General features: G+C 39.9%; 1 protein-coding gene across 1 annotated transcript in view; it reads left to right on the top strand.

Moving 5' to 3' along the window:
- The window catches only part of PARP8 (poly(ADP-ribose) polymerase family member 8), a 345,285-nt gene that overhangs the window by 105,676 nt on the left and 216,963 nt on the right, over positions 1-22,646 (top strand). The window contains 1 exon segment of the mRNA XM_040421265.1: positions 16,503-16,540. Coding sequence (XP_040277199.1) covers positions 16,503-16,540 — 38 coding nt within the window.

Genomic DNA, 22,646 nt, shown 5'->3' with positions numbered 1-22,646 from the left:
TACCAGGGACAGCTAGGAGGTTGAGATTAGGTACGTGGACAGGGCGTCCCCACCATCAGGAGACGTCCCTGGGCTGAGGACCAGTCTAGGGCATTAGTGCTAGGGACCTTTTCCCCACCACTTACCCACTGCATCTGGTTTACACTGGCCCCTTACCCCGGATCCAGTTGTGAGACTTTCTTTGATTGTGTATTTTTCTTACATTTCTTAATAAATTTAGTTATCTGATGTAATTACAGGGTACCCTTGCTGGACTTTTTTTGACTTAAAATGATACATGTGAAATAATTGTATTCTGTGATTTTCGGTCATTTGAAATATGCAAAGCTGTGTCAAACAGGTGAGAAAATCAGGGACAAATTCACCACAAAATCGGCAAGTGTCACATGCCAATTTTGCCACGAATTTTGCTGCACTTGGAAGTGGATTTCCATTGATAGTGCCAAAATCCAGTATACATTCCTGGCAAAACAGAGCATGTTGCAAATATAGGAATCTGCCTCATTCCATCAAATACATGTTCCCTTTTTTTTTTTTTGCATCATTTGTATGAGTTTTGTTGTATCCCTTATACTTACGTTGTATTGTACTTTGCTGTGAACATGGCCTTCACCCAGCACCAGTATTCATAATTCTTAATAGACTATTAGAAGTTTTTGTATGAAAATGTTTTATGCTTGATATTCGCAATTAGTCTTTGAATAAAAAGTGATGTCTTGGGAGGTAAGACGTTCCTAAACTTTCTTTATTTGATGTTATCACAACTACAGATACTGGAGATTCTGTAGGAGATATAGTTAGAGATCCTATTGTAATGTACCAAACCACAGGGGAAACACGTGAGGCTCACGGTGGACCGATGGGTGTAATAGTTCATGTACTCATGGTTAGTAGATGCCTCCCTGGGCTGGCGTACAGTGGATGGGAAGACAGCACGAAATCCTCCGGGGCACTCTCTGTTGCAGGGAACACCAGCCAGATGTTGGTTGAGGTGTCCTTGATGGTAATTGGTGTTTAAGGTGCTTTGGTGGCTGGGACCCTGGTTTGTGACGCCAGCACCGTTAGGTGCAAATGTTAAGTGTAGTAGTGGAAATGATGAGGAGTCAGTTGTTATCGAACAATTCCAATGTTTACTTGAATCAATAGTCTCAAGGCAGATGTTACAGTCCATCAACAAAGTGCATTCGTGTGGCATAAGTGATGACTCAGAAAAAGGTACAGTTGTATTCCACTTATCAGTTTTAGGCAATTGTTAGTTAAGCAGTTGTCTCTTTAAAGTAGATACTTCACAGGAAAGACTTCTTGTGATAGTCCTAAATTCAATCTATAGCACCCTGGTATTAAATATGCTGATATCTGTTCACTTTGATCTATCCTATAAGGGGGATCTCCCTCGTGGCAGGCAAATACTTCTGCTTCATTTTTTGCAGGATGCTCCACTAAAAAGGTTTAGGTTTCTCCACTATGTCCCGGAAGGCTTGTGTAGTGGATAAGGACAATTCTGCGCACTTATTATCCATACGTGTCCTGGCACTTGGAAAGTTGCTCTCAGGCACTGGTGCTGATGAAGTCCATAAGCTAGGTTCAGCTGTAACCCTCACTAGGCTTACTGCATATTTATACATAGACTCACACTCACTGTCTGGTGCTTGGTTGCTGTGGTTGTCTTCTCCAAGCTTGATCAGGGCCAAGAAGAAAGGAAACAGCTACATGTGGAGTTTAGCCTGTTTTTCTCCTCCATGAACTTGCTTCTTCACTTTCTCCACTCACTTCACTTACTACTCTCAATCCCTCTAAGCTAGACACACCCAAGCTATATATAGTGTGGTTCCAGCACCACCTAGGGGCGAATGGGTGAAATGACAATGCTGGACTGATAATATAAAATAGCATACATTCAGTACATTAGATAAATACATAAACAGATGTTTTAAGTGTCCCCTTTTCACACAAATGTGGGATGCTGCACTATGACGTCTTATTCTGTAATCTTAATAGAGGACACTGTATGGCTGTTTTCCAAAAATAACCACTCAAGTAGAACTATAGCGACACAAATGGTAATTCAGTGTAATACCTCATCTATTAGGGTATAGTAAATCTTATGTATGCAGTATCTGTGTTATTAAAGTTTATTTTATTTTGTCCTGAGTTTGGCCCCCAGGCATGCACAAATTTTCACATCTTGACTGCTGTCTAACAACCACAAATAATGGTAGACCAAGTTATATTTGAAGGCTTGTTCTCACCTGTTTGAACAATATTTGTCTATGTTCAGTTGTTGTGTGGGACTTGGTGGTGCACATGGGTGTAACTATAGCCATATAAGCTATAGCACTTGCTATGGGGCCCAGAAGTTGGGCGGGTCCATTCAGGTGCAAGAACATTGTAACTTTTTGTGGAGAATAATTTGGTGGATTTTTGTTATAATGTGGATTTTCACATGTATGGTGCTATTATACATACAGTACCTTTAATTTTTACTCCTTACCGTATTTTTCGCTTTATAAGACGCACCCAATTATAAGACGCACCCCAGCTTTAAGGGAAGGAAAATAAGAAAAAAATATTTTTTCATCAGACCTCATATGAGATCCTCAGAACAGACCCCCATAAATATCAGGACATCAGATTAGGCCCCATATCAGGACATCACATCTGACCCCTTCATTGGGACATCAGCATGAGCCCTCCATGTCAGACCTCAGATTAGCCCACATTGTCAGACCCCCATCAGACCTCAGATCAACCCATATTGTCAGACCCCCATCAGACCTCAGATCAGCCTTCAATATTAGACTCCCATCAGACCTCAGATCAGCCCTCAATGTTAGTCCCCATCAGACCTCAGATCAGATTAAAATAAAAACCTCCTCTTACCTGTCCTGCGCTGTGGCTCCTCTCCACCACTGGCAGAAGTCGCACTCTCCTGTCTTCCTGGCCTGCACTGCTCTGTCACCTGACTGTACGCTAAACACGGCCAGGACAGTGAAGCATCGACCCCAGGTAGGAAGACAGAGGAGGGTGAGTACCACAAGTACTTGCAGTGCTTCGCTCCCTTCTCCCGGCACCTAATGCATACTAGTGAGCATTTTCATAATAGAAGCGCTCACTAGTATTCGCTTTATAAGACACACGGCCATTTTCCCCTCACTTTTGGGGGGAAAAAGTGCTTCTTCTAAAGCTGCCGAGCCTGGTCGGAGAGAGTGATTTTGACTAGCCACGGGAGTGGTTGATTGGTAAGGGGGGCCCTCTCAAAAATTTGCTAGGTGGCACAGTCATTTCTAATTACGCTACTGTCTGCATTGTAAAAAGCCACACGGTATTGAAGGTGCCGTATGGCTATTAACCATGCAAACCGACTAAATAGTGCAGTCTTCATTGGTTAACAAGAGCCAGCTGTGGCCCGTACAGCGCCATGTGGTCATACCCTTACACATTTTATTTTGTTATGAGGCCCTATGAATTATAATTACACCCCTGGTAGTGCATGTGGTGTTTGGCACATTGTTGGTGCAGCAACCCAGTGGAGAGGATGGGAGTAGTGGAAGTGGTCAGGATGCAGTTGGTGTCCAGGATCTTCTCCACCAAACTTCCCTCGCTCCAAGGGCTGGTGTAGTAAATAGGGGTTTACACATTACTGTGACACTCACAGCCTCTGCAATTCCCATAGTCAAGTAGAGGAACATCAAGGTTGTGGATTATTTGTTAAATTAAACTAAAAACTGCAGTGACATTTGCCTGTTCATGAGGCAGTATTATGCTTCCTTCATACACTACTTTTATCTTTGTTTTTTGTTTTGTTTTTTTGTTTGTTAAAAAAACTCCCTGAATTTCAATAATTTTCACTACATTCTTATGGTGTTTTTCAAGACCTATAGAGAAGCCGATGAAAAAACACCAGTAGGGTAGGTTCATACCAGTAGGGTAGGTCTTTTTTATGGAACTTTTGAGGGCTTTTACATTTTTTTGTTGTGTTTTTTTTTGTTGGCGGTTTTGCAAAATTTTTTAGGCAAAAGATGCCAGCTCCAGATGTTGCATGGAAGTCTGTGGGAAATATTCTACAGGTATTTTTTGGTAGTGGCAATTTTTGACCCTTCAGTTGTGTTTCTTGTGTCAAAAGCATTTTCAAATGCTGTGGGTCTGGTGTGTTTTTTTCTGTCATCACCTGGCATTTTTCTTCCATAGACCTCCATTTTTTTTTTCATTTTGCAGCTTCAAAAAAACAAAAAAAATAAAAAAATAAAAAAACGCAAGTAGAATGTGTTTTGGCATTTTGTAAGGGCATTTTCGTATGTTGTTTTGTTTGTACAGGAAATGTTTTCTTCCCATACAGCTCTACAGGGGAAGAGAAATTAGTGGGTACAGGTGCATCTCAATAAATTAGAATATCATCAAGAACTTAAAGATAACCTGTCACCATGAAAGTGCAATGTAAGCTACGGTACATGCACCACGTTATAGAGCAGAAGAAACTGAGCAGATTGATATATAGTTTTATGGGAAAAGTTTCATTATAACTGATTATTTATACATGTAAATTCCTGCTCATTTGAAGTCCAGGAGGCGGTCCTATCAGTGATTGACAGCTATCTTTGTATACACAGTCATAGAGGGACGGCTGTCAATCACTGATAGGACCGCCTCCTGGGCTGCAAAGCCCAGAATGAGCAGGAATATAAATGAATAAATTACAGGTTATACTGAATCTTTTCCCATAAAACTATATATCAATCTGCTCAGCTCCTCCTGCTGTATAAAATAGTGGCTGCAGATTGCACTAAATTTCGGGGCGACATGTTCTCTTTAAAGAAAAAAGACCAAGCATACAAAAAGCCATTGGCAGGTGCTAAAACACACTATACAGTATGTGCAAAATTGTTTCAAAAACACCTAAAAAAAATGCAACAAGTCAGGCATTTTTTAGTTTTTTAGTGCATGCTGTGTTTTTGAAAAAAGTACATCAAATGGCACAAATAAAAAAAAAAAAACTCGGGAGACATATATCATTTCCGGTTGTTTTTGTGTCCATTTTGTTGTCAGTTTTAGGCCTTATGCACACGAACGTATGTTCTTTCCGTGTCCGTTCCGTTTTTTTTAATGGGTCCGCAAAAAAAATGGAAGTTACTCCGTGTGCATTCCGCTTCCGTATGTCCGTATTTCCGTTCCGCAAAAAAATTGAACATTTCCTATTATTGTCCGCATTACAGACAAGGATAGTACAGTACTGTTCTGTCAGGGGCCAGCTGTTCCGTTACGCAAAATACAGAATGCACACGGACGTCATCTGTATTTTTTGCGGATCCGTTTTTGCGGACCGCTAAATACATATGGTCGTGTGCATGAGGCCTTAAAAAGTTATTTGATGTTATCCCCTATCCACAGGGCCCCGTACCACCTGCAGTCTCCCTGAAATGAACAGAGAGGCCGGTCAGGCATGCGTGTGGCCACCCCATTCATTTCTTTTGGAATTCCGGAGATAGCCAAGCACTGTACTTTGCTTTCTCTGAAACTCCCATAGAAATTAATGGATTATCATGTGCTACCAGCCACTCTGTTCATTTCAGGTGTCTACAGGGGGTGCGAGGCACCCTTTCTCGTAATCAGTTGGGGTCCCAGCGGTAGGACCCCCACCGATCTAATAGTTATCCTCTATCCTGTGGATAGGCAATAACTTCAAACAACCGGAATACCCCTTTAAGTCTGTCTTTGCTTTGTGTGCCTGCACCAAATTTATAAAATGGTGCATCTTAATAATATATTTGCCATGAGTGCAATGTGGCTTACACTTGAATGTGTAAAATTATATCGGGGGGGGGGGGGGGGTTGCCTGGCATTGGTTGCGACACAATTATAAGACACAAAACTGACATATCTGATAAATGTACCCCATTGTGCTGTGTTTTATATTTTACACACCTGTAAAAATAGAATAAAAAAAAATAAAAAAATCTTTATAAGCAAAACCATCCTAAAAACTTATGGGGTCATTTATTAAACAGAAATAAGCCTATATTAGGCCTATCTCTGGTGCAGATTGCGGCGCAAAGGTCATTTGCAATCTGCAACTATTCCCCGCTCACACCAGGTCTAAAAAAGTGGTGGTAGATGCGACGAAGTTATGTAGAGGCGCCTCTACATAGCTTTGGCGAATCCATCGCCAGTGCAGGGCCTTATTAAGACCGGCGTCTAAAATGCTGGTATTAATTAATGTGCCTCTTATAATCTAAAACCATCCTTCTGCACTTAGCTACATGTACCTTTCAGGCCTCTTGCAATGTTTTACTTTTTTACCTCTTTTTGTTAATCTTTCTTTTTTATTTTTTTGTATTGTGCTTCAGTATCATCTGTTGTTTCCAAATGCGGCTCACATGCTGGGGACCGCTGTTCTACATAATTGACAAGTGACATAAATACTTATAGCAGAAACTTCTATTTTCTGCTTGGAAAAACACCAAAATGTGATGCCAATTGTGACTTCCAAAAAATTTGCCAAAGTGTTCCTATCAGAACGCTAAAGTTACTCTCTTTTGTTTCTACATCCATGCGCTAGGATCAACTTCATCAAAAAAATTGCTATATTTTTGGAATGTGAGAGGAAACTGGGGTACCATAAGAAGATCTCAAGTCTACACAAATTCCAAAAGAAGTTCCTCTACTGGGATTGGCGCTCATGGTCCGCTGAGCTATAGTGCAGTCCCATATTTGTGCTAGACAGTATTTACAATTCTATAGACAAACCGGTAGTGGATTCAAAAGAGAGTAGAAGTATCAATCATTCTGTCATACTTTTCCTTTCTCTTAGATTTGGCCATGGCTCCAAAAACCGCATGGGTGACCCAAGCCTGATGGGTGATTTTTATGACTACGTGAATTTTTTGTTATGATTAATGTTGAAATGGTTTAGTTAATGGAGACCAATGAAAGTCCAAAATCTCTGTTTATTCTATGATTGCAGGAACATAGGACAACATGACAATTTATCATTTTTGAAAACAGCCTTGGTTATCTATTCCTCCATGTTTCTGAGCTGATCTGCGGACATGAAATATTAGTTTTCTTAACTTTGATGCCGTGTTGTTTCTACAGTATCTATTATGTTTAGACTTCATGTCGCTGATAAATTAGGATGCATCAGTGCTTTGCTTCCTGCTGTGACTAGAAAGTTTTTTCTCCAGAGCGGAACTGAACAGAGACTTTTTCTGCATCCTGATATTCTTTCATAAAGAGGAGTGATGGTTCAGAAGAATTTGTTCTTGGAACAGATTTATGCTGCTTTAATATATTAAATTGTTGCTCTATGTGAGCTCCAGATTGTAAATGAGAAGTGTAAGGCTACTTTCACGCTACTTTCTATTTTCCAGTATAGAGATCTGTCATAGGGTCTCAATACCGGAAAAAAACATTTCCGTTTTGTCCCCATTCATTGTCAATAGGGAAAAAAACGTAACTGAACAGAATGGAATGCTCCAAAATGCATTCCGTTCTGTTCTCATACCGGAGTGCAAACCGCATCCGTCATGACCCACAATGCAAGTCAATGGGGACGGATCCGTTTTCTCTGACACTATCTGACAGAATAGAAAACGGATTCATCCCCATTGACTTTCAATGGAGTTCATGACGTCATTGCTATGTTAAAGATAATACAACCTGATGCGTTCATAACGGATAGTGTGAAAGTAGCCTTAGAGTCATTTTATAGATCAGTTTCACCAGTTACTAGAGGCTAGGATGTAGTCAGACTGATTTCACAGTGGTTGGAGCTCATTCGACTTGTAGGCTTGTAGTGTACCCGGCATACAGTATCTCAAGGGTGGAGAGGACCACCTAAAAGATACTCCCAATACAAGGAGCCCATGCGACATGAAGACCTATTGTTTACTGAATGTAGACTAGAGATAAATTAATCAATTAAGAATTCCCCCCAAATTTATTGTGATTTGTTTTGGGTGAATCTGCGAGAGGGAAAGCCATACATAAAACTGTACTTCACTATAAAAAAGACATGGAAGCCAAGAGTTCTTTCAAAATGGCAAGAGTACTGAGTGTCTCAAGAGTACATTACTGTGTTTGAGTGGCCTTGGAGTACTCTTGGACTTGTGATTTCTCAATAGGGAGACCACTTAGTATGCATAAGGAGTATTGCAGCCCGGCCTACGCTGCTCTGTGTTCTCGGGAGAAGCAAATTATAATTTCCTGCCTTTAGATAGTCTTAGGGTTCTTTTCCTTTTGAAAGGGAAGCTAATTTGCATACATTTGGGTTTCTGGGAAAGATATTCAAATTAGCTCTTTGTTTCTTATCTTCTAAGACATATTCTTCTTTAGTTTTTGAGAGAAAGAATATGAGACCTAGGAGAACTTACAGTGTTAAATACCAATTTTTCAGGGCAATTGGAACATATTTGATTCAGGTAGAATCAATTCAGACCGGAATCAATTTTTTTTTACAATTCTGCAAATCAGAGACGAAACACATTTAAAGAAATTCACTCATTTTTTAATGTAGACCTATAGTTTGCCAAATATTCATCAAGGGTGGAGAAGATGACCAAAAAGCTACTTACAGTACAGAGAGCTCATGAGACATGTAGACTTATGGTTTACCAAATAACTCAAGAGTGGTGAAGACATCCCAAGAAGTACTGTATTTACACTGCAGTTAGCTCATGCAACATTTAGACCTATGATTTATCAAATATGCCTCAAGGCTGGAGAAGACAACCAAAGAGGTATTGGGTTGAGAAGACAACGAAAGAGCTCCTTACAGTACAGAGTGCTCATGAGACATGTAGATTTATGGTTTACCAAATAACTCAAAGGTGGTGAAGACAACCCAAGAGGTACTGTATTTATACTTCAGTGAGCTCAGGTGATATCTAAACCTACCGTTGACCAAATATGCATCAAGGATGGAGAAGGCATGCCAAGACCTATTTATACTGCAACATTTAGACCAATAGTATAGTTTACGTAATATAGCTCAAGGGTGGAGAGTTACAGAATTGGTTCAACACAATTGCATCTCAAGGACATGTTGAAATTGCATTTTCCTGCAGCATTTGCGCAGCTGTGGTGCAACCCACTAACATGGGTCTTCAAAGTGGCTGAAATCTAATAATCAATGCTGTTTTTGATCAGGCAGTATTTTTTCTTTTTTATCCTACTATAAAACCTTGTCTCTTTTAGAAATAATCATGTCATATTCTACGGTACCGAGCAGAGACGCCTCATATCCCATGATAACAATAACAAACAATGCTGCGAGATATTAATCCATCGCTAAGCAAATACAGAGGAAATATGTACGGAGTAAATGTTCTAAACACACTCTTTATGTGGCTGGAACAGTATGTTTCTTACCTGCTGAGGACACCACAGCACAGATCCAGAAAGCCTCCATTACAGTCTATGTAATTAGTTACACACTCAGCACCATGTGCAAATACAGCATTAGTCACAGGATTTGTCGTGAGTGCCATCTCTGCCACCCTTACCTACAGATGTGTCCTTCCTTATCTTTCCTCGTGATTCAAGATATTGTGACAGGAGTAGCATAAGCTTACCGTCTCTGAAAAAAAAAGCGTTTTTGTGTTACAATGCACGTCAAAGTAACACAAAAGATTTTTCGGCAAAGCAGGCTGTCTTAAAGAGGTATTCCGGTTTTAATGATTACGGCCCTTTTGACTCCTGTAGGACCGTTTTAGTCCATAGGATAGCTAATAGGACTAAACACGGCATCAGTCATGTGAGCTGTCATGTGATCCTCACAAGTATGTTGTGACCTGGTTTTTACATAACTACCTTGGTATCCAACAGCTGAATAGTACTCTATTGGGGAGCAGAATATATATACAGTATGTACAGTATTTCAATCTGTAGCAGCACCTCATCATGTCCGTCAGTGTCTATGTAGAAGCAGATCTGTGTGTTTGCCTTTTTTACACTAAACTTTATTAGCATCAATCACCACCTAGAGACAGGCAGCCATTTAACAACATCACCTACAGACAGGCAACACTGTAAATACACACAGTAATGTAGTTACTGTAGTAGCCATGATAAAATCATCATTCAAACACTAGCCCTATTTATTTATCACATGAATGTGTCTTGTTTGCTGACTCATGTACAGTATGTCATGTAGCACTGCTGCTTACTGAATGTCAAGGATTATAGGATGTGAAGAATGACACATGAGTGATGCCATTTTTTAGTCAGGACATGGATACATTACACAGGACTGATACATGGGCTATACCATTTTACTGTATATAGGGGTCAAACTGCCCGGTGGAACAAAGGTGAATGTATGCAGAATTTTAAATACATGTCTATTAGAGAATTGTATGATTTCATATGATACAAACTAAGTTTAAAAACTGGAATACCCCTTTAAACTGAGACAGCAGAGTTCTCTCCTGATAAAAGTACAAGAGATGGGACCTTATGGAATATCCAGCTTTACATTTCCATTTTCTCCTGATGCCTATAATTGAGGATGGAGCTTTGTATGCTGTCTAGTGCAGGCAGAGCAGTACAAAGCTCATGCTGAAGCAGCTGCCAGATGTAAGTCTGCTCTGAGGTTTGAGTGAAGTAACTAGGGAAAATGGATAATCTCCTGTGTATATTGTATTTTTGCTATTTGAGACAGGACAGGAAGAAACTATTAGTTTGTCTATATGTAGAATTTAATCACTTAGAATAGAATTAAAATGCTCAGCGTCTGTCTCGCGCCTCTCTGAGCATAGCGCATGCTTACTGTTTGCTGACTGATGACTTTGGTTGTTTTGAGAAGGAAGTTTCTAGTGAAAAGAGAGCAGTCACATTAATATCTGGTAAATGTTACAGTTTAAGCTGTCACTCTCTATCAAAAAAAGTGCAGAGGGTGCAGCAGTTGTAGACAGAGCAGAGCCTATAGGTGTAATGACAACGCCCCCGTTGCTCCTAGAAGCTCATTTGCATATATAAAAATATCATATGCTCTAAGAATATATTAATAAAGTAATTGGCACAGATTTTTAAACCTATTTAGACTAAAAATAACAAAAGTATGTTCAAGAGTTAATATTACTTTAAAGGCGATGGATACTTTTGGGCCTATTTTTTATTATTGCCTCTGAAGACTGCTCTGATGGCTTGCTCTGTAGCCCTTATGTTTAATTCCCTGACAGCTCATAAACACTTATCACTTTCTCAAGAAATTATCTTAAAGGGGTTGTCTCACTCAAGTATATGGCATTTATCATGTGAAGAATGTAACGGCGGTTGCGGTCACCTTTGTGGCCCCCGGCTCTGTGCTTGGAAGTGCACTGTGCTCCCTGGCTGCCTCCGGCGTTGTCCTTGTCTGGCTGCATTGCGGGGCAGGTAGCGGCAGTGATCAGCTGCTGGTGTCTTCCCATTCACCGCTGCGGTCCTGGGCTCTTTCCTTACAGACACCATCCTTCCTGGAATTCACTCCACGGTTTCCTTCTAACCCTGGACACAGCATGCCTTCTAGCCTGTTCCTTGCAGCACCTCATTTAAGACTGGTACACGTCACTTCCTGTGATTTAAAGGTTTTTCACATGTTACCTGTGCAACTAATCCCAGCCATCTGTACCTATATAAGTGGCTCAGCCCCCTTCCCAGGTGCCTGAGCGTCAAAGGTCCTTGTGTCCAACAAAGGTTGCTGTTGTATGTCCCTGTGTTCCCGCATTCCTGACCTGTGCATGGATTCTGGACTTCGCTTCCCGTTTGATCCTTATCTGTACTGTCTAAACTCTCCTGTTGCTGACCCAGATTGCCTGACCTATTGCTTCTACGACCAGAAGTTGCTGGACCAGATGCCTCATGTGTCAATCCTCCTCAAGAGGTTTTAAATTAGTGTTCCCCTCGAAAAGTCTATCTCCACCATCAGGGGTACTGTGAAGAACAAGGGGTTCACTTAGACTACACCCTTAAAGGAGGTTGGTTACGTGGCACAGTGAGTTCACACCCGCTGGTTTGTGACAGAGAAAGTTAATACAAGGCACTTACTAATGTATTGTGAATGTCCATGTTGCCTCCTTTGCTCATTTCCATGGTTACGACCACCCTTAAATCCAGCAGCAGTGGCCGTGGTTTTACCCTATGGGAAAAAGCATTGGCCTCTTGGGTAGCCAGTCTACAAGGTACCACTTGGAACCAAACCTGAGTTTGAGAAATGTTTTTTTACAGTACAAATTAATTTAAGAATTTATTGCACGAAGCTTCGCGAGACTTCACGAAGCAATAACTTCGGCTCATAAGAGCCAATACATTCCAATAATGTACAGAGCTCCTGCTCCGTACAGTATTAGAGCGAAGTTTTATGCGAATCGACTTTGGATGTTTTATCCGAAGTCGATTCGCTCATCCCTAATAATAATAATAATAATTATAAAAAAATAAATTGATTTCAAAGGTGTCCATGGCCTTTAAAAATTAATTTGAACTAAAATGTAGCTATAGGGGGATGCAGAGGTAGCACTTGCACTTGGGTCCTGGTGTCTGAGGGGCCCAGAGTACTTTCTGCCTTATAAGACACACATGGTAGGTTGGGGGCCCCGTTACAGATTTTGCATTTGAGCAATCACCTGTACCTTTTGCATTTGGTCATTGAATTTATTTAACAGTGATTTTCTTTTCTGTTCGTTCCCACATTAAGTTGCACATACAATAAAGTATCTAATGCCTTCCAAGCCTTTATTAAGAATGACTATACGATACCATTAAGCCCGGTGCATATGTCTTCTTCTGTGCATCTGACCTGATCATTGAGTATCAATAATGGAGTAATTAGATGTCTATGTAGAGTTAGCAGAAAATAGAGAAATGACTTTGTTCATCTTTGTAAAGAAAGAACAAGCAATGCTTCAAAGGGAAGTGAAAGTCCATTAGGGAGGAAAGAAGAGGATCCTGTACATGTACTAACAATAAAAGACAGTGGGGAGTCAGACCGAGTGAGACTGAATGCAGTCACTTCCTTAATGTGGCGGCTTTGATAAATCTTAAATTCATATAGTTTGACACAGAAACGAAAAAGGACATCAGTATTATAATTAGCACATGATCATCGAGAAGGGGGGGGTTCCATTCCATTTTTTTTTTGTGTCATCTCATACATTGGGGGCATATCGATAGAATATGCCCCCAATGTCTAATAGGTTCGGTTCCCAGCTACCTCTAAAATTAAGGGCAGGAAGTCCCAAAAATAGCTCCTGCTCCCTAATAATAATAATAAAAAATAAATAAATTGACTTCAAAGGTGTCCATAGAAATCAATGGAAAGTGCACTGTGCAAGCGCGGCCACCACTTTATTCGCTTCTATGGGGCTGATGGAGATAGCTAAGCCTGTGCTCAGCTATTCTCAGCAGTCCCATAGAAACGAACGGAGGGTGGCCGCGCATGCACAGTCCACTCTCCTCTTTGCAGACTCCATTTAGAGATAGGTGAGGGTCCCATAGGTGGGACCCGAACCTATCAGACATTCGGGGCATATCCTAGCGATATGAGATGACGAAACCCATTTAAATAGGTATTCCCACTGTGGACTAGATGTGGGTCTGACCACTGGAACACATTCCTACCTCCAGAATGGGGATCCTTTGTTCCTCGGCGTTCCTGGTGAGTTGGACACGGCATGTGTGCACCATGCAAGTAAACAACATTAATGCTTATGAAAACATGTAGAAATCTGAGTCTCACTTCCTTCTGGGATTCGCGTCCCCACCTATCCCTTGGTTGAACTTGATGGACTTATGTCTTTTTTTAACCGTATCAACTATGTAACTATATGCTCCATTAATTTCTATGGGAGTTACAAAAACAGCTACCGTACGCTCGGGATGGACATAGGTATGAGCCACAGAGGTGGGACTTTTACTGTATCTATCAGACATTTATGGCACGCCCTGTATATATGCCATACATATCTAAGAGGACAATATTCCTTTAAGCATGTTACAAATGTATTCTATTAGAAGTATGGACATCATAGATAGTGGTTTCCTGCCTGGGATCACATCTACCAGCAAGATTGGAGACTGGTTACAAAGAGTGGCTGGAGGGCTCGGCAATATGTAGTATGTAATTGCCCTTTAGAATTTGAATAAATGATATATAATGCCACATTTGCAGCCATTCACTGATGATTTCTGGTGGTTTCAGTCAAATCTTGGTGGTAGCAGATCATCAGAGGGTTGTAATTTATTAAAAGAATGTGTTGTCAACCTGAAGCAACTCCTTTCAAAGTTAGTATGTTATTCACTTATATAAAATTCAATAACTTTATGAAGTATTCATCATTCAGTTCAGCAGCCTTGCAGCCATGTTTTCTGGAATCCTTTATGTTGGACATACACATGAGATAACGGTCGTCTCAAGGCTCATTTGACTGATAGCTATCTCTCTTGATTGCCCTATACACATGCATGCTCGGAATGGAAACATCTCAGCCTAAAATAAAACTAAAATAATATTTAGAAAATTGGTAATAAAAAGTAAAATAAACACTAAGGGGAACATTGATTAAGACCAGGGATTTATACGCCAGTCTTAACCTCTCTGTGCTGCTGCATCCTATAAACTACGCCAGCTCCTTTGCCGTCATAGTTTAAGGCCATTTTTCCACGCCATAAAGTGGCCGGCCTGCCCTCTTCCCCACCCACACCACATCCCCTTTTTCCGCCACTTCGGAAAAGTGAAATTAGCAGGGTAAAGGCACAGATTTTGCCAAAACACCTTTGCGACAATCTGCAACCTTAATACGCCACAAAGTGGTGCAAAACAAAAAATAAATTGGAATCATTCTGATTGTCTGGCCCCCCAGATGTGTGACCCCCAGCACAGATCATGGATATTCTGAGAGGGAATCCAAAGAACAACAGGAGGAACCATAACAAGTATGTAACCGATATTTAGACAGAGGAGCATTTTCTCCCAAAAATAGTTACTCCAATTGAAAATGTGTTCTGTTGTGTGTGATCCCACAGAAAAACAGAAAATGTATCCACTGGACAACCTTTTTATGAAAGGGGGGCACCTTCAATACTGCACGGCCATTAGGAATTCAGGCTGCCTATGCGGTTCGGTCTTCATCAGTTAAATAAAAGGCAGCTACAGCCTAATGTGGTTCTTGACCACAACTGGCTGCGACCCACAACCGCACCGCGTAGTCCTAACCAAAATGGATGTTGGTAGCAATGTCTTGCAAATATGCAAAAGTAAAATATTTTAGTAGTTGGTCTAGAAAGAGATCAGATCATTTGTTATGCTCCTGTTGATTACTTTTTTGGAGTTCTAAAAGCAGGCAGAATTACTGCCTAATAATCCCTCTCCCCGCCACACTCCCCGCTTGATGGAAAAACTAATACTGTTGTACAAGATTAGAAAAAGATGACTGCTTTCTTCCAAAAAACAGTGCCATTCCTTATTCGCTTCAGTGGAGCTCAGCTACAATACCATACATAACCCACCGACCGGTGTGGCACTGTTTTTGGAAGAAAGCAACCATGTGTTTCTAATTCTTTACAACCCCTGTAAGGATTGCAGAACACATTATGGTATGCCATATTTAGCACCATAACTACTGTTAGGCCTCATGCACACGACTGTTTTTCGGGTCCGCATCCGAGCCGCAGTTTTTGGGTGCGGACCCATTCACTTCAATGGGGCCGCAAAAGATGCAGACAGCACTCCGTGTGCTGTCCGCATCCTTTGCTTCGTTCCGTGGCCCCGCAAAAAAAATATAGCATGTCCTATTCTTGTCCATTTTGCGGACAAGAATAGCCATTTCTACAATAGGCCGCCCATTCCGTTCCGCAAATTGAGGAATCAATCAAATTAACAAACAAAGAAGTCCCTCAAAGGGGTTGCTACGCAATTATTTCCCAAATTTTTAATTTTTAACGGTCACTAGGACCAAGCGTATTTTTCCAAAAATACGCTTGGTCCTAGCAAATTGAGGAAGGCACACGGGCGGTCGTGTGCATGAGGCCTTATTCTGACGTTCAGTGATTTATACTTGAACCCCAAAATGGGAAGAAACCAATTTGTGAATTATTCTGAACCAAACTGAATTTGTTTGGTCCAAACTTCATTCGAATATGTTGCTAAGAACATGTTGCTAGCCTTATATATAGATATCTGCTTTTGAGTCCTTTATCTTTCACACTTGCATTTAATGTACTTTTCCTGAAAGGATGTAAATCCAGTATATCAGGCTACAAGACATGTTGTCAGCTCCTGTAATGACTAGTTGTATATCACAATCTCCAGTTCGGTTCTATCATTCAATCAATAGATAATTTTATGGAGAGCCCAGCCGCCAATAAATCAAATTCCCCTTTAATCCCGTAATGTGTTCTTTTTCTGAGGTCAAAACATTTTGAACACTATATGACTATGTGTAATAAACAAAAAAAAAATAAAAAACAATATTGTAACATAATGATAATAATAATACTAATAATACTTGTTTTCTCTTTTTTTTTTTTTACAGTGTTGCATATTCTGTGCATGTCTCAGAGGATTATCCAGGTAAAGTAGTCTTCTTTTCATATTTTAGCAGAATTTTAAGAATAAGCTGTTGTTTGTGAACATGGGAAAAACACAAAGTTTGTCCATGATAGATCTTGTATTCGGCATTTATCATCAATTTTACCCTCTGCATTTATCAGCAGAGCTCTATCTCTCAGGGCACAACAACATTTGGTGGTGATCTACCGGAATTCCACAGCAGCAAAATCTGTGCTAAATGGCGATGACTTTTCCGTACTCACAGTTTGGACACTAAATGTGGTGTTTACAGTTGGCATATACAATTCCCAAGGCTGTGTTTGGAAAGCTGGTCTTTCTCTCTCTCCTTCATTAATGAGGCTGTACAATCTTTTCTAAGGGGTACACCATTTTTTTTAATATCTTTCTCTGTGTGTATGTGTGTATATATATATATATATATACACACAGTACAGACCAAAAGTTTGGACACACCTTCTCATTCAAAGAGTTTTCTTTATTTTCATGACTATAAAGGCATCAAAACTATGAATTAACACATGTGGAATTATATACATAACAAACAAGTGTGAAACAACTGAAAATATGTCATATTCTAGGTTCTTCAAAGTAGCCACCTTTTGCTTTGATTACTGCTTTGCACACTCTTGGCATTCTCTTGATGAGCTTCAAGAGGTAGTCCCCTGAAATGGTCTTTCAACAGTCTTGAAGGAGTTCCCAGAGATGCTTAGTACTTGTTGGCCCTTTTGCCTTCACTCTGCGGTCCAGCTCACCCCAAACTATCTCGATTGGGTTCAGGTCCGGTGACTGGAGGCCAGGTCATCTGGAGCAGCACCCCATCACTCTCCTTCATGGTCAAATAGCCCTTACTTTCAAAGTTTTCCCAATTTTTCGGCTGACTGACTGACCTTAATTTTTTTAAGTAATGATGGCCACTCGTTTTTCTTTAATTAGCTGCTTTTTTCTTGCCATAATACAACTTCTAACAGTCTATTCAGTAGGACTATCAGCTGTGTATCCACCTGACTTATCCTCAACGCAACTGATGGTTCCAACCCCATTTATAAGGCAAGAAATCCCACTTATTAAACCTGACAGGGCACACCTGTGAAGTGAAAACCATTTCAGGGGACTACCTCTTGAAGCTCATCAAGAGAATGCCAAGAGTGTGCAAAGCAGTAATCAAAGCAAAAGGTGGCTACTTTGAAGAACCTAGAATATGACATTTTCAGTTGTTTCACACTTGTTTGTTATGTATATAATTCCACATGTGTTAATTTATAGATGCCTTCAGTGTGAATCTACAATTTTCATAGTCATGAAAATAAAGAAAACTCTTTGAATGAGAAGGTGTGTCCTTTTGTATATGTGTATATATACAGTCAGGTCCGTAAATATTGGGACATCGACACAATTCTAACATGTTTGGCTCTATACACCACCACAATGGATTTGAAATGAAACGAACAAGATGTGCTTTACCTGCAGACTGTCAGCTTTAAGTTGAGGGTATTTACATCCAAATGAGGTGAACGGTGTAGGAATTACAACAGTTTGCATATGTGCCTCCCACTTGTTAAGGGGCCAAAAGTGATGGGACAATTGGCTTCTCAGCTGTTCCATGGCTGTTCCATGGCCAGGTGTGTGTTATTCCCTCATTTTCCCAATTACAATGAGCAGATAAAAGGTCTAAAGTTCATTTCAAGTGTTCTATTTGCATTTGGAATCTGTTGCTGTCAACTCTCAAGATGAGATCCAAAAAGCTGTCACTATCAGTGAAGCAAGGCATCATTAGGTTGACAAAAACAAATCAAACCCATCCGAGAGATAGCAAAAACATTAGACATGGCCAAAACAACAGTTTGGAACATTCTTAAAAAGAAGGAACACACCGGTGAGCTCAGCAACACCTAAAGACCCGAAAGACCACCGAAAACAACTGTGGTGGATGACCGAAGAGTTCTTTCCCTGGTGAAGAAAACACCCTTCACAACAGTTGGCCAGATCAAGAACACTCTCCAGGAGGTAGGTGTATGTGTATCAAAGTCAACAATCAAGAGAAGACTTGACCAGAGTGAATACAGAGGGTTCACCACAAGATGTAAACCATTGGTGAGCCTCAAAAACAGGAAGGCCAGATTAGAGTTTGCCAAACGACATCTAAAAAAGCCTTCACAGTTCTGGAACAACATCCTATGGACAGATGAGACCAAGATCAACTTGTACCAGAGTGATAGGAAGAGAAGAGTATGGAGAAGGAAAGGAACTGCTCATAATCCTAAACTCATAATCCTCATCAGTGAAGCATGGTGGTGGTAGTGTCATGGCGTGGGCATGTATGGCTGCCAATGGAACTGGTTCTCTTGTATTTATTTATGATGTGACTGCTGACAAAAGCAGCAGGATGAATTATGAAGTGTTTCGGCCAATATTATCTGCTCATATTCAGCCAAATGCTTCAGAACTCATTAGATGGTGCTTCACAGTGCAGATGACAATGACCTAAAGCATACTGCAAAAGCAACCAAAGAGTTTTTTAGGGGAAAGAAGTAGAATGTTATGCAATGGCCAAGTCAATCACCTGACCTGAATCCGATTGAGCATGCATTTCACTTGCTTAAGACAAAACTGAAGGGAAAATGCCCCAAGAACAAGCAGGAACTGAAGACAGTTGCAGTAGAGGCCTGAAAGAGCATCACCAGGGATAAAACCCAGCGTCTGGTGATGTCTATGCGTTCCAGACTTCAGGCTGTAATTGACTGCAAAGGATTTGCAACCAAGCATTAAAAAGTGAAAGTTTTATTTATGGTTATTATTCTGTCCCATCACTTTTGGTCCCTTAACAAGTGGGAGGAACATATGCAAACTGTTGTAATTCCTACACCGTTCACCTGATTTGGATGTAAATACCCTCAAATAAAGCTGACAGTCTGCAGTTACAGCACATCTTGTTTGTTTAATTTCAAATCCATTGTGGTGGTGTATAGAGCCAAAAATGCTAGAATTGTGTCGATGTCCCAATATTTATGTACCTGACTGTATATATATATTATCCTCAGTAGAATGCAGTCAGAGTTGGCCCCTTACTGTCTTTTTGGTATCATGGGGAACCTGAAGCTTATCTGCCCCCACCACATGCAGATAAGTCAATATCCCCAATGTAGGTGGGTAAACTTTCTCTGACTAATGCTCTGTAGTTATATAAAGAGTATGGTGGCTCTCTATCGCCTTTCACTGTGGGTGGGTGCTACTAAGCCTGATGACTCACCCGGTCAAATAAATTAAAAATGTATATAGAAAGGCTGAGCACTCTCCCAATGGACCACAATACAGACTATTCAAAATTAATTATATTTATATTTATTACACCGATATATAGATCAGAAATTAAAAATACACCTTAAAAAATACAATACAATATAAAAATTATTTGAATAAAAAGTGTTCAAGTAAAAAGCGTTCAAATAAAAGCATTAATGATGGTATACAAAAGATTAATGTATGCAACCTAAATAATATGCTGATTGGAAGAAAAAAGGAGTCGATATCTATTCAATATGTTCAATGTGAAAATAATTTTCGACCATAAGAAAATAAATGTTCGAATGAAAATAGGAACAAGTTATTTCCTTTCGGATAAATGTCCAGACTGGAATATGGTATTCAATATGAACTTGCAATAATAATGTGTTCAATATGTTCAATGTGAAAATAATTTTCGACCATAAGAAAATAAATGTTCGACTAGGAATAGGAACAAGTTTTTTCCTTTCGGATAAATGTCCAGACTGGAATATAATATTCGATATGAACTTGCAATAATAATGTCGATTAAATATTATTCAATCAATATTCCCTATATGGCAATGCGAAAAGGAGGAACATTCATGGTTTCAAAAGACCCGCACATCAGCTGATGGACGTTTTTGACTTCAACTACTGGAATCGACTTCTTTTACCCTGATGGATTCATATGGCATATAGCGAACATTTAAACCCTTGAAGTGATAGAGCTGCATTTAAAGACTCTCCTACTAAAGAACCTTTACACAGAGGGCTACTCCGTTCATATTGCTCCTGTTGAATCATCATTAACAGGTACCAGCCGAATCTGACTCCATTAGCCACGTGGGACGCCACCGTGAGCTATAGCCAGACGGCATTTCGCAAGAGTGAATGTTCCTCCTTTTCGCATTGCCATATAGGGAATATTGATTGAATAATATTTAATCGACATTATTATTGCAAGTTCATATCGAATATTATATTCCAGTCTGGACATTTATCCGAAAGGAAAAAACTTGTTCCTATTCCTAGTCGAACATTTATTTTCTTATGGTCGAAAATTATTTTCACATTGAACATATTGAACACATTATTATTGCAAGTTCATATTGAATACCATATTCCAGTCTGGACATTTATCCGAAAGGAAATAACTTGTTCCTATTTTCATTCGAACATTTATTTTCTTATGGTCGAAAATTATTTTCACATTGAACATATTGAATAGATATCGACTCCTTTTTTCTTCCAATCAGCATATTATTTAGGTTGCATACATTAATCTTTTGTATACCATCATTAATGCTTTTATTTGAACGCTTTTTACTTGAACACTTTTTATTCAAATAATTTTTATATTGTATTGTATTTTTTAAGGTGTATTTTTAATTTCTGATCTATATATCGGTGTAATAAATATAAATATAATTAATTTTGAATAGTCTGTATTGTGGTCCATTGGGAGAGTGCTCAGCCTTTCTATATACATTTTTAATGCTCTGTAGTCCTCCTGATTTGGCTATTGAAATTTCTGTAGAATTCGATATCTCTTTCCTTCAAGAGTTGGCACATAAATGGTCACTTTGGCAGTGTGTAATCAACAAGGTAACAGTATTCTCTGTTTAACACTGCTGCTTGTCCACAGCTTAGCCTAGACTGATACAAATTTCTCATAGAGAGGAAGGGGTGGTGCCCGCCTCTATCTTTCTCCAACAACTCACTCCTCTTCCTCTCTCCATAGACTTCTCGGATCAGGAAGTAACCTCATCCCTCAGTGAGCTTATAGTCAGAGAGGGTGTGAATAGAGAATGAATGATCAATTCAAGAGAAGGAGGAAGTGAAGAGGTGTCTCATAAGTGGAGAAAGAGGCATTTATCATTAAGATACAAAGTTTCCTGTACTTGCTTGTACTATAGATTCATGCACGGTTTGTTGAAAGTACAGTGCCTCTTGAAGTGTGCCCCCAATAATCACACTATGTTGTCAGCTTGCAATATATCAGCTGATTAGATAAGGTGCACACTGGAGATAAAGTGCACTAAGGCCTTACACCACAGTGAAAAATGGCAGTGCATCGGCTGTATTTTTAACGCCCTCAATGGGTGGCCGCATTGTCATTCATGCCGCCATGGTTTATGACTGCGACTATGCCAAGGACATGTATTTTCTTGGTACAGTCATGCATGTAAACTGCAGTCTTCTACTGAAAACAATAGGAGGTGGATTTCGTGTGGCCACCGACTGCATTTTGGGGTGGAATCTCTGACAAATTTCTAATGTCAAGTGACGCTGTGTGAACCCTAAGTGTGATTTCACATGCACAGGGACAGAGACAAGAAACTAAGGGAGCGAACAAGAAACTAATCTTCTGGCATCATTACAAAAGAGACACGGGGAGGATTTCTAATTCCACTAAACAACACTGGGCGCCGTAGTGAAGTAGTCATTGCTCTTTGCTCTGTCCAAATTGTAGAACCAAAAAAATAAATGAATAATAATAAAAGTTAAGCTGGAGAACCAAGAATGACTGAAAGATCAGACCAATCATTAAAGAGTTATCAGACTAATATTTTTTGCAATTGTCAGAATGGCAGAAAATAAAAATAAAATATTATACTGCTGATATACTACACTGATCCCCTACTGGCCTTATTCCTGTGCCTCTTTTATTTTATGGGAATAATGTTTCATAAATACACAACAATTTTCAGGAGAAGGGATATTGGTTTGGATAACCCCTATTTGTTAGATGCAACCCTGAAATTGGCTGAATAGGTTCATTGCAAAGTGTCTCGCTATTAGAATCCCTAGTGCATCAAGCCCCCGAGGAGCTGGTGCAGAG

Source organism: Bufo bufo, chromosome 2 (genome assembly GCF_905171765.1).
Source record: "Bufo bufo chromosome 2, aBufBuf1.1, whole genome shotgun sequence".
NCBI lineage: Eukaryota > Metazoa > Chordata > Amphibia > Anura > Bufonidae > Bufo > Bufo bufo.
Note: the sequence above shows the minus strand (reverse complement) of the source record. Positions and strands in the feature narration are given on the sequence as shown.